The sequence below is a fragment of the Pimephales promelas genome, chromosome 22 (assembly GCF_988280905.1).
Source record: "Pimephales promelas chromosome 22, fPimPro1.hap1.1, whole genome shotgun sequence".
Classification (NCBI taxonomy): domain Eukaryota; kingdom Metazoa; phylum Chordata; class Actinopteri; order Cypriniformes; family Leuciscidae; genus Pimephales; species Pimephales promelas.
In genome coordinates this window covers 12426049-12437721 of record NC_142790.1, presented here as the reverse complement: position 1 = coordinate 12437721, position 11673 = coordinate 12426049, and the positions used below count along the sequence as shown (strand labels likewise).

The window sequence follows — 11673 nt, the reverse complement described above, 5'->3', positions numbered from 1 at the left end:
ATTAAATGAATTACTAGTTTGAAACCATATTTGATAGAGGAAAAGCACCTACCTTTGTCCTTGCGGTCTCATGGCAAGGTTGTTGACGTCTCTGGGTAATGGCGGCCGGGAGCACTGGGGTTCATCAGACATGGACCCATGTTGATCGGCAAGGAAGGTTCCAGGAAACCTTTGCCCTGCATTAATTGGTGATGATCTCATAGTACCTGGATATGGAGGTGGGGGTCTACCAAAAATATCCTTCTGAGGTCCAGAATCATCCTGTGACCAATGCCTTGGAGTCCCAGGTGCTGCAGTAACAGTTGCCTCCTGGAGTCCTTTTTCTAGTCTGATCGCACTTTTCTGCTGCTGCTGTCTGAGAATTAACTGCCGTAGTCTTTGGCGCTAAAAAAGAGCAATAAATTACAATCAATATTAGACCGTTAAAAAACAGAAAAAGGGATAGGGTAATATTCTCTAATGGAAAATATACTTAATATGTTTTCAGACCTGTTTAATTTTCTCTTCAGTCTCTCCAAGTGGTGGTTGCATTGTGTTCTGTGAATCCGATGGGTTGCCCGTGTTTACTGAAACATCATGTGACAATCTCTCCCCTGCTTGTGAACATGGGGTTAGTGAAGCTTGTTCAAAAGGATCATGAATAGGTGTTTTGTTAGGATTTGTCTGTTGTAGGGAGAGACTTTCATCTGAAATCGCAGGATGCTTGGGGGTTTGAGAATCAAGGGCACAGGGACGAGCAAATGGGTCCTGTATCCTACTTTGTGCTTGATGGCCAAGTGGATCTGTTTGATGGGCCACAAAGTTTAATCTAGGATTTGGTCTGGAGAAGGCTTCTGGCCCAGCTCCTGGACGTGGGGTACCAGGGGGTTGACAATAAGGGTCAGGAAGAACTGGCCTTGGTGTTCCTGGTGATTGATCACAAGTTTCATTTTTGACTGGCCTAGGAGTTCCAGGAGGCTGTAAGAAGGGATCCGAGGATCTCTGACTACCTGGTGATTTAGGGTATCTCTCTCCTGGAAAAGGCCTTGGAGTACCTGGCATCTGAGCATATGGATCAATAGCATGAGACGGAGATTGTCTGCGACTATTAGGTTGTGACTGAGAAAACGGATCAATTGTTACAGTTCTAGGTGTGGATGGCAGCAATGGGTATGGATCAGAGTGCGGTCTTGGGGTACCAGGCATCTGGGCATATGGATCATGAGGTCTTGGGGTACCAGGAGGCTGAGCGTATGGATCAGGCATTTGTTGAAGGTAGTCTGGCCTAGGTGTAGATGGTGCCTGTGAATATGGATCTCGTTGAGGGTGTCTGCCCATTGGCAATGGTTGGGCAAAAGGACCTCCTGGTCCTGGATGCATCATTCTGCCCTCATTACTGAAACCATCTCCCATTGATGGATGGGGTGTTAGAGGCTTATGTGAATAAGGGTCAGAGTGTTGAATTTGAGAGAATGCATCAGATGACCCCCTTCTCATGCCTTGCTGCCCTGCACTGAATGAGTCTTGCTGAAACTGTGAAGGAGGCATAGGTGTTTTGAACACAGGCACAGATCCAGACTCATTACTCCCTGGAATAGGTGTTAACAGTGGCCTAGAGTAGGGGTCAGAGAGAACCATGCGACTATGGGCCATGCGCTGGTACACTTCTGATCTTTGGCCTGGCCTGGAAAAATTGTCTCCAGGCATGACATTACTAATGCAGTTTCGTCCTTGCTGCTCAGTTAATGGTCCTGGTCTGGGTGGACACATAGGTTTCACAAATGGGTCTGATGGTCGAGGTGTGTCTGGAGGCTTCGCATAAGGGTCTGTGGATTCATGAGCTGGTGAGGGCCTATTCCTATCTTGAACGTCAGACAAAGAACCTCTTCGCGGCGCGCTTAAGCCAGATGGTGGTGGCCTGGGGGTTCCCACCATTTTACCATATGGATCCCACGGAGAAGGAGGACGGGATCCAGATGATTCTGGTGAAAACATTTGAGGAGACTGAGGCTGAGATGAGGGTCCCTGCATGTACTGAGTGTCCTGGGTAGGGGTCTTTGCTGTGGATGAAGGGGGTGGAGGTTGGGGACGCAAAAATACATCATCCGTTGATGTACCTGATGTTACAGTTTCAAGCATCTGGAAGCCATCTTTGGAGGTCAATTCTTGCAAAGGAGAAGTGTTACCACTGCTGGTTTGAGTTGTCACTGGACTCTGACTACCAGACTCTGAGGTGTCTCCACTGAATTGCTGTTGTTGCTGTTGTTTCTGAAGTTGCTGCTGCTCATTTTTAACCTGTTCTAACTTTTGTGTGGCTTCAATTTTTGCCTGTTGTTTGCTCTTTTGTCTCATTTGCTGTCATGAAAACAAAAACAAAAAAAAGTACAAAAAAAGAAAAGAGAAAAATGGTACCCGTTAATTAAAAGAAGCATTTAATGGAATGCATTTAAAAGAAGACTGCATTATTGATTTTATATATTTTTGGGCAAAATGTGTATATATTTAGTGCTGCCAACATTAACATGTTAATGCATGCAATTATTATTATTTTTTATATATAAAGACGAGCGCCAGAATAGAGTTCTCCCTCGCATTCGCATGAACAATAACACACATAATTATGCCGAAATGTCTGTTTTATTGAGTATTCCCATTAGAGCAGTCTTAAATGAGTTAAATAACGTCTTAAATGGAAGTAAAGAGTGTGGGGTTTGTGAAATCAGTGTCGTGTGCAGCAGGTCTTAAAGTGACAGCTTTAATAAAGATGAATACATATTTAAATTTAAAATTTAAGCAGTGCTGTCTGTTTGAGAACTTCATTTAATTTCTGTAGCCTACATATACCTGTTAGACAAATTAGAAGGACACAGGTAAATATGACATTTATTATGGGTTTATGTGAGGAATGTTTTAAGTTCACTTGAATCAAATTTGTTATTTTTTTGAAGCCAAATAAATGCAAAAAATATAAAGCTTCCAATTACACTGTAATGCTGAATGGCTATAATGTTTAAAATGGAAAAAATTTCTTTGAGAAATCAGTAGCAGTATTAGTAATAGTGATGCTGGCCTTATTAAAGTATTTAAAACATACTGTCTTTATGTTGATTCTACAATAATTTGAAGTCTAACTGTGAAATTATTGGTCAGTAGTGAACATTTGAAGTGTATCAAAACAGTTCATCAAAGTAGTCCAAAGACAAATTCATGTATAACTTTGATGAAAGGTTTTCATCCACGTCAAATGTTGACTACTGTGTATCAAAAACTTACGGAAGTCGGAAGTCCTTTTAAGAAAATGTGTGATTAATATAGTTCATTTTTTTAATCGATTGACAGCACTAATAAAAACAAAGAAGGAAGACAATATATATATATATATATATTGTCTTCCTTCTTTGTTTTTTAGTAAACACTTTAACAGACCATATTTGTTACTGGGTATTGGCAGATGTGTGCCAGAACTGTACCTCAACCTACAGTAGGAACCCAACAATGTTGAAATATAAAGTCTAAATATTCATAAAGTCATTTATATGAAGAATTAAGATATAATAAAAATAAATGCTACAATGACCACTGACGTGCACACACATAATAAAATATAAATATACTTATCTACATTTAACTTTTAAATCAGCACTGACTAATACTTTTATTTCCACTAATGATGTCTCAAAAGACTAAGATGCAAAGCTTTGTCATATGTCCATACATACTGCGTTTCATTCTGAGAAATTAGCAAAAATATAGCATTTGCTGATCACATCAAATTGATTTCACATCCTATAATATAGGTCTAGACTCACTTTAATTCATAATGGCCATTAAACAACATTCTGATTCAAAATTATATTGTACTGATCAGCCCAAGGTGAATTCATTTATCAGTCTTAAAATCTAGCATTTACAATGAAACATCCGTTGGGATGTCAATCACCTGTCTGAACTTCCACTCTTGTTCATGCTCAGATTCTTTGTGCTTGAGCGGATCCTTGAAGAGCAGCTCTGTGTCTATGGGAATGCTGGGATCAAAGGGATCAACTGGCTGCTGCTGCTGCTGTTGCTGTCTTTTCATTGTGTCATTAGACATCTGAACTTTGTTTATACGAAGGGCTGCTCGGTTGTCTCTCGCCTTTTGCTAGTGGGGTAGAGCCAAGTGAAAAAGTCAAAACTTTTGATATACATACAAAACTATACAACATTAGGATTTATGAGGCTTAATAAAAAGAGCATCTTACCACATAAGGCGCCCTTTCCTGAGAACTAGCTTTCCTCCACAACTTTGCAATTTGCTTTACTCTAGTCGCCCAATCTGTGAAGAAAAAAAAAGTCAGATGATTGCTCTCTAACTTGACTCCATTTCAAGTTTGCAATTCTACTTGAGGTGTATTAGGACAATCCATTCACCTGGAAATTCATCTGGAAGGTTAGGGAAGTTCATATTGGTGTATAGAACAGGAGCCACTGTGGCCATTTCACCAAGCGTTTCCTCTTTCTCCCACTTTAACGTGCTCCTCTGAGCATTGGACATGGTGTCAGTCTCCACCTCTGGTGGAGGGACAGATCCAAGCACGGGAGCAGGAGAAGCCCAGGGACCGATCACATCACCCCCTATCTGGCTGAATTTCTTCTCCCTGTAGTGACATATCAAGCCATTAAGTGAGTGTCTTTTTCATAAGCCACGGAAACTATATACATATTTTAAATGGAAATGCCAGTTCCAATCTGTGTTACTCAAAATCTGAATTCACTCACGTCATATTTTCTGAAAAAGGCATGCGGTGGATGGAAGAGAATGTGCTAGACACTCCAGCTTCAGCAATCATGGGGTTCGGAATAATGTGTGTATTTGGCCCCATCATGCCGTTCATCATAGGCAAGCGTGGAAACATTCCACCAGCATTTCCTGCAAATGGAGAAACAAGCACTCACATAATGAGCTGAGTAGTTTATATGTGATACTCAATCGCAGTACAACATTACATCGGTGTGGTTTATTTGACTGTTCATATGAGGAGATAGAAAACTTGATACCTGGGTTCTGGACAGACATTGCTGTGGCTGAGGCATTGGGTGCAGTGTTGGATGAATGAGTAAGTTGAGGTGGCTGGTTGGCGCTTGGACTGAGCACTGCTGTGAATAAGTCTTCCACGTCCTTACCCTCCAGTTCTAAACAGAATTAATCGAATGTAGAACATACATATTCATAACTGAAATACTTTTTTATTTGGTTGATTTTACCAACCTGAAAATAATAGAATTTGGGCAAATAATACATTGAATACTGTTAAAAGTTAAAACTGATGCATTGAATTTTCATTGTCAGAGCATGACGCATCATGAATCAATGCATTTTTACATCTCTAGTTAAAGGAGTAGTTCACTTTTGAAAAAAACTTTTGCTGATAATTTACTCACCCCCATGTCATCCAAGATGTCCATGTCATTCTTTCTTCAGTCGAAAATAAATTAAGGTTTTTGATGAAAAATTCCAGGGATTTTTCTCCATATAATGGACTTCAGTGGGAACCAGACGGTTCAAGTTCCAAAAGACAGTTTCAGTGCAGCTTCAAAGGGCTTTAAACGATTCCAGATGATGAATACGGGTCTTATCAAGCGAAACGATCGCTGATTTAAAATAAAATAACAAAGTTTAAATTTTATAAGCTCAAATGGTCGCCTTGCTCTGCTCTGTTCGTGACTCTCCTGTTCGAACTCGTTTATCAAAATGAACGAATCTTTTTTCATGTCATTTGGTTCATTCAACGAACAAAATGAACGAGTTTACTCTGGAAATTATTTATTATATAAATTATTATGAGCGATCGTTTCGCTTAATAAGACCCTTATTCATCGTCTGAAATCGTTTAAAGCCCTTTGAACAGTTTGCACTAAAACTGTCTTTTGGACCTTGAACCGTTTGGTTCCCATTGAAGTCCATTATATGGAGAAAAATCCTGGAATGTTTTCATCAAAAACCTTAATTTCTTTCCGACTGAAGAAAGAAAGACATGGACATCTTGGATGACATGGGGGTGAGTAAATTATCAGCAAAAGTTTTTTTTTTTAAGTGAACTACTCCTTTAACACTGCATGAATGCAAAATGGTGCAAGACAATTTACACACATTTCTAAATAGGCAAAATTTTCATAAAATTAGTGAATAACATTTAAAACATCTGGTCTTTTGCAGAAAGTTTTTCAGAAAGCAACAAACCTGGAATTTTGTAGAACTTACTCAGAATGGCCCCTGTAAACACGGAAATATAATTATAAGTAGACCAATAATACAAAACTCAACATCTAATGATATATAAAGTTGACTCAACAGATCACAGCATAAAAAGAGTTAAAGCCATAAAGATGTAACCAAATACAATTTTTCATGTGCCAAATCTTCTTTTCAGGTATTACACTTCAGTTTGCAAACAATAATCACAATTGCCAAGGGAGAAAAGCTGCGAGGAAAAACACTTGCTGGCTAAGGAAGGAACAATTGGAGGAAGGAATTGCCAGATACCAGTATCAATTTTATGAGAAAATCAATATGTGACAAAAAATGTTATGTATATGTAGCATGCTATAAAAGCAAGGACAACATGCAATTCACTTCTGGTGTATTTTGAGAAAAGCAGCACACAAAAAAGAGAGAATAATTTTTAAGACAAAAAAAAAAAATGCATGACTTTTACCATCAGAAACCATCTTGTCCAGCTCAGGACTTAGTATTACATCCAGAGGTTCCTCCTGTATTGTCCTAGACCCTCGAGAAGAGCCAGGATGAGGGGAAGTTGACTGATCATCCGGTAGGGCGCCAATGTTCAAACCAGCTGGGAAGAAAGTTAAACAACTAGTCTCAAACTTAGTTTCTTAGCTCTACTGAATACACAACTCAATAAGCTGTCATTCTGTACAGTAAGCACCTAAATCAGAGTTGATACGCAACCAATTTCCAACCAACGAGTCTTTCTTAAAGCTACACTGTGTAACTCTTCGTTTATTCTTAGCTAAAAACACTTAGTTCTTTCAAAAATATATGTGCTCATTAATGTATATTTACTTTGTTCAAGTAATAAAGTATTCTCGTGAGTGTATATCAATGCCATTGAAAATACATACGGGCAGGGGCGTAATTTGCGGGTGGGACGGGTGGGACATATCCCCACCACTTTTTGCCAGGGTCGATATTGTCCCCACCACTTTTTAAAAGCTCTCGCGGCACGGATAGCTAACAGTAGAAATAAATAAAACATCTCCAACTGGCAGACGATTCATTTATCTATTTAGCGATCTAGCTTAGCCCTGAAATACGTTGTTTTTTAAATCAAGTGATCAAAGTGCTCTTTGCCGCTCGCGATCGGTAGCGCGGTTACAGTGTATCTCGTGGCTCACACACAGTCTTCACATCTTCACATGCGCGCTTCAATCCGTTTCGGAGACTATTTGTTCGTTCCGGTGCAGAGCATGTGAGCGGAGTGGAGCGCGAGCGGGCGGATCTTGGACAGAGCGCAAAGGGGCATTTTTTAAAAGGACTGAGCGTCGCCCTATTTCCCGCTCCAATTTCGCTCCGCTCACACCACGAGTTTGACTCCATTTCTTTTCCCCGCCTGGCTAAAGAAGCTCACATTGTGTTCAGCATCCCAAGCGGGTCTCTGCAAGGGCAGAGACCGCTTTCTCCGCAACCACCGCATGAGTCTGAAGCCTCAGACATTGTCCAAACTTGTGTTCTTAAAGGTGAACTCAAAAGAACTATAGATAAGGAAAGCAATTCATTTTCTTTCTTTCTTTCTTTCTTTCTTTCTTTCTTTCTTTCTTTCTTTCTTTCTTTCTTTCTTTTTTTTAAGTTTAATTTATATATAATTAGGCCCATTGATTCGTTTGATTTTACAGCATTTTTTTGTACAATTGATATAGGCTAAGCATAATTTTATTTTATTTGTGAGCGCTGTGCAAACGTTTAGTTATCAAAATGTTGGCCTAATAGTTAATTTACTTTTTAAATTTAGTTTTAATATGTTTATGTAGGCCTTTATTTATTTATTTTTTTAATTTTTGTTTATACACTTTTTTTATCTTTATTTATATTATTAGGCCCATTTATTCGTTTAATTGTACAGCAGTTTGTGATACAATGGATAGGCTATAAGCCAATTTAAATTTTAATCGTGTATGTTCTGCAAAAAATCAGTTATCAATATTCTGGCTTAATAGTTAATTTACTTTTAAAAATTTTATGGATATTTTTGTTTATATAATTTTTATTCATATTATTAGGTCAATTTATTCGTTTAATTTTACAGGACTTTCTGTATAGGCTATTCCACTGGACATGTTTTAAAGTCGGATTTATGTTTTTATTCACGTGTCACGTGATTCATTTATTTATACACATGTCCCACCCACTTTTTAAAACAAAGTTACGCCACTGCATACGGGTAAAGGGTTCTAATGTCGGTCACCATGTTGCCCCTCCATCTTGAAAGTACATTAGCCAAAGAGGGACATACCCGTTAATTCAAGTTTCGCCTTTCGCGTTTACATTTGAGTTAACACTCATGGACGAGGTCGAACAGGAAGCCATGTTAATCTTGGACTACATTGGCCACCGTAGAAGTTAAAACAAATTCGGAATTGAGAGGAACAAAAACTAATATTCACTGGATGGTCATATACCTTTTCACTGTAAGATGGGGGTAAAAATCAAACAGTGTAGCTTTAAGAAAGTAAAACAAAAAAACAAAAAACAAAGAGAGACTGGACTGACATTTCATGTCATGGTAAAATGAGGAAAAGTTTTTCTCTCTCTCTCTATCATCCTCTCAACTAACTCAATTTTCTAAGAAACCATAACCAAATTAGTGTTGCCTGTCCAACTGTGTGAAAAAGTCCCTTAAAAAAATGACTTTTTCATTATTGCATTTTAACTGAAATAACTAAAAAAAACTTTGATTAAGTTCAACTAAAATGTTTAAAATTAAGATAATTTAATTTTGTGTAACCAAACAAATTAGTAAGTAGGTAGGTTTTAGTCCAGGTTTTAATGTTTATTCTGATGAAATGTCTTGCCTGACTACCATTGTAAGTGCATTACCATATAAAATTAATATTTGACTTTAAAGGATAAGTTGAAATTCAGCACGGAGAATTCAGTTGGAGCTTCGTCCAAACAAAGCACTGTGGTATTTACTACCAAGCAGGTAAGCAAAGCCTTATATATTTACATATATATTGCACACAGAGGTTATGCTACGAATAATAACTGTGTGTCACTTTGAAAAATTGGGTTGTAAATTTTCTGTCTTGTTCCGTTTATCCATCTGTAAAATATTGTAACATGTTGTATTTTAAACAAGAGACCACAAAAACTTCAGTGATAAGGGTAGCGCTGTGTTCAGTTTCTTTTTAATCTACTCTCAATTTCTTTGCTCAACAAATTAGCTGTCAATGTTAAATTATTATTATTATTTTTGTTAATACAACCTCTATTTATAGGTGTATACATTATATGTTAAGGAAAACTAGAAGCGCTAAAACTTTTTTTTTTCCAAAACCCTTTAGAGCTGACTTTCACACTGAAGAAGTTACATCACTGGGAAACCATTCATTTCACCACAGCAAGGCCATTCCACAGAGAAGGGAATGTGTCCTTGCCAACTAAAAAGCTGGCAATTGTGAAGAAATAAAATTATCAACTAAATTAGACCCTGGAGAAAAGAAATAGGACTAAACACAGCATTTTAAGCACATTTCACAGTTCAATCACAGTTGCCAACTAAGGTACAGTAGCAGCCAAACCCCCAGTTTGGTTCTCACCTCAGTGTCACAACAGGGTCATGTGCAAGAAAACCTGTGGTTTGTTTGTTTGTGGTTAGAAAAAAAACATAGAAGCAGAAAGCTCAAATAAAATGCGTGTGTGTGTCAGTGTGTTTGTCAGGAAAGGGATCATGCAGAAACTGGCACAACAAAAAAAAAATCTGAGGGCCTGTTTAGGGGCCCGAGAGGCCAGGAGAGGGGGGCTGCTCTACTTCTACAGCCAGAAAGGCTGTGCCAACAGGGCTCTTACCGAATGGAGAGGGGGAACGGTCCACCTGGAAAGGGCATAAATCAAGACCTACAAGAACCCAAACCAGATAAAACCAAATAATTATAAAACAGAAATGCAGAGGAAAAAAAAAAAAAGGAGTATGCTAAAAAGACAACAAATAAAGACAAACAGAGCAAACCAGGTAAAATGTTAAATGCAAGTGTGAAAATGTGAAAGAAAAGAGGTGAAGGCACACAATTACAGGTGATTTATGGGATTGTTAGAGCATCTGCAGAGTTAAAAGAGAAGAGAGACTATCCGTCGGCCAGATCTCGGGACTCAGTCTACCTGATTCAGGGCCTGGCTTGACCAGGTCATCGGACAGCATTCCCAGGAGATCATCATCTGAATGTAGAACCAGCTCAGCTAAGGGATCCTCCACATTGGCTAGAGATCAAGAAGACAAGTGTTTCTGAGCACGAGTATCCATACTAATCACCAAGTGTTCCTTGATTAAATGTTACCAAAGGCTGGGCGGTAAGACCGGATGGACTTCTTTATAATAGGGGTGTGACTTCTGTCAGTTGGACATGGTTTGGATCATAAAAACACAATGAACAAAACTATAAACCATGTCATGAGAAGCTCTGATCCAAAACATAGTAAGCTGCCAACAAAGATTTTAAAGTCACCATAGAATTGGATTTTTTGTTTGTTTAAGGAATACTCAAAATAATAATAATAATAATAACTTGTGCCCTCATTATCTTTAATCAAAAACGTTAACTTTTCCTCGCAACATCACCTCTTCTCTGATGAAGTGTCAGGACAAATACCTTTCCATTCCAGCAACCCGTCACTCTCACGCTATCTTAGTTATTAGCAAACGACAACGATTCAATCAAATCCCCATGGGCAAAATTCTCATTCGAGAATCTATTTCATTCAGATCTACATCACAATATGCAAGACAAGCAATCCCCCTTTAATGCCAAATGTCAAATACAAAACGACATCTAATTTGGCCAACTTTTACAGCAGAATTGCATTCGCGTTAAGGACAATGTGACACGTTCAGTGATAAACAAAAATAAAAATCAATCCAAGATGGCAAATGATGCGGAAAAAATAATGCCTATAAATATAATCATTTCCATTTAATATCAAACATTTTCAATATAAAACAGTTTTCACAGTATTTGTGTGCGCTGTGCAATTTTAAAAATAACATCGTTCACACATCTGCATAAATACACCGTCAAGCGCCATCATAACTATGCCAAACCTATTGGCGGCAGTGGATAAAGCCAGCCAATCGGAATCCTCAGAATCGACAAGAGAGAACCTAAAACGCCGTAACAATACATAACCGGCATTTTCAGAAATCTCCACTTTGGCCGGTGTTTTTAGAAATAATCGTTTTCTGTGATAAAAACGGGGTTTTCGTGTATACGAGAGGCCAATCCGCAGGGAAATATCTGCGTTTTCCCATCGTGTAAAAGGGGCCTTAGACCGATGCGTTGATAGCTTTTCAAAATCACTTACGAGTTGAGCCTCCTTTATGTGTCCCAGTGCTATTTGTGTAGAGCATTCAACCATATAAGGTTGCATTTCAGAAAAGAAGCTGACTTAGAGGTAGCTGTAAAACACGAGGCATCTCACTAAAT

The 11673-nt window shown here is 38.5% G+C and overlaps 1 protein-coding gene across 9 annotated transcripts in view; it reads right to left on the bottom strand.

The window, feature by feature from the left end:
- kmt2ca (lysine (K)-specific methyltransferase 2Ca) overlaps window positions 1–11673 on the bottom strand; it is a 207954-nt gene that overhangs the window by 30317 nt on the left and 165964 nt on the right. For 7 of the 9 annotated variants that reach the window (XM_039666622.2, XM_039666620.2, XM_039666621.2 and 4 more), the window contains 11 exons: window positions 10355–10453; window positions 10046–10093; window positions 6675–6812; window positions 6200–6232; window positions 5017–5151; window positions 4738–4888; window positions 4390–4616; window positions 4221–4294; window positions 3920–4120; window positions 490–2334; window positions 53–384 (listed from right to left, as the gene is read on the bottom strand). In XM_039666622.2, coding sequence (XP_039522556.2) covers window positions 53–384; window positions 490–2334; window positions 3920–4120; window positions 4221–4294; window positions 4390–4616; window positions 4738–4888; window positions 5017–5151; window positions 6200–6232; window positions 6675–6812; window positions 10046–10093; window positions 10355–10453 — 3283 coding nt within the window. The remainder of the gene's footprint in view (window positions 1–52; window positions 385–489; window positions 2335–3919; window positions 4121–4220; window positions 4295–4389; window positions 4617–4737; window positions 4889–5016; window positions 5152–6199; window positions 6233–6674; window positions 6813–10045; window positions 10094–10354; window positions 10454–11673) is intronic. The other 2 variants (XM_039666624.2, XM_039666627.2) reach the window with 2 other exon arrangements.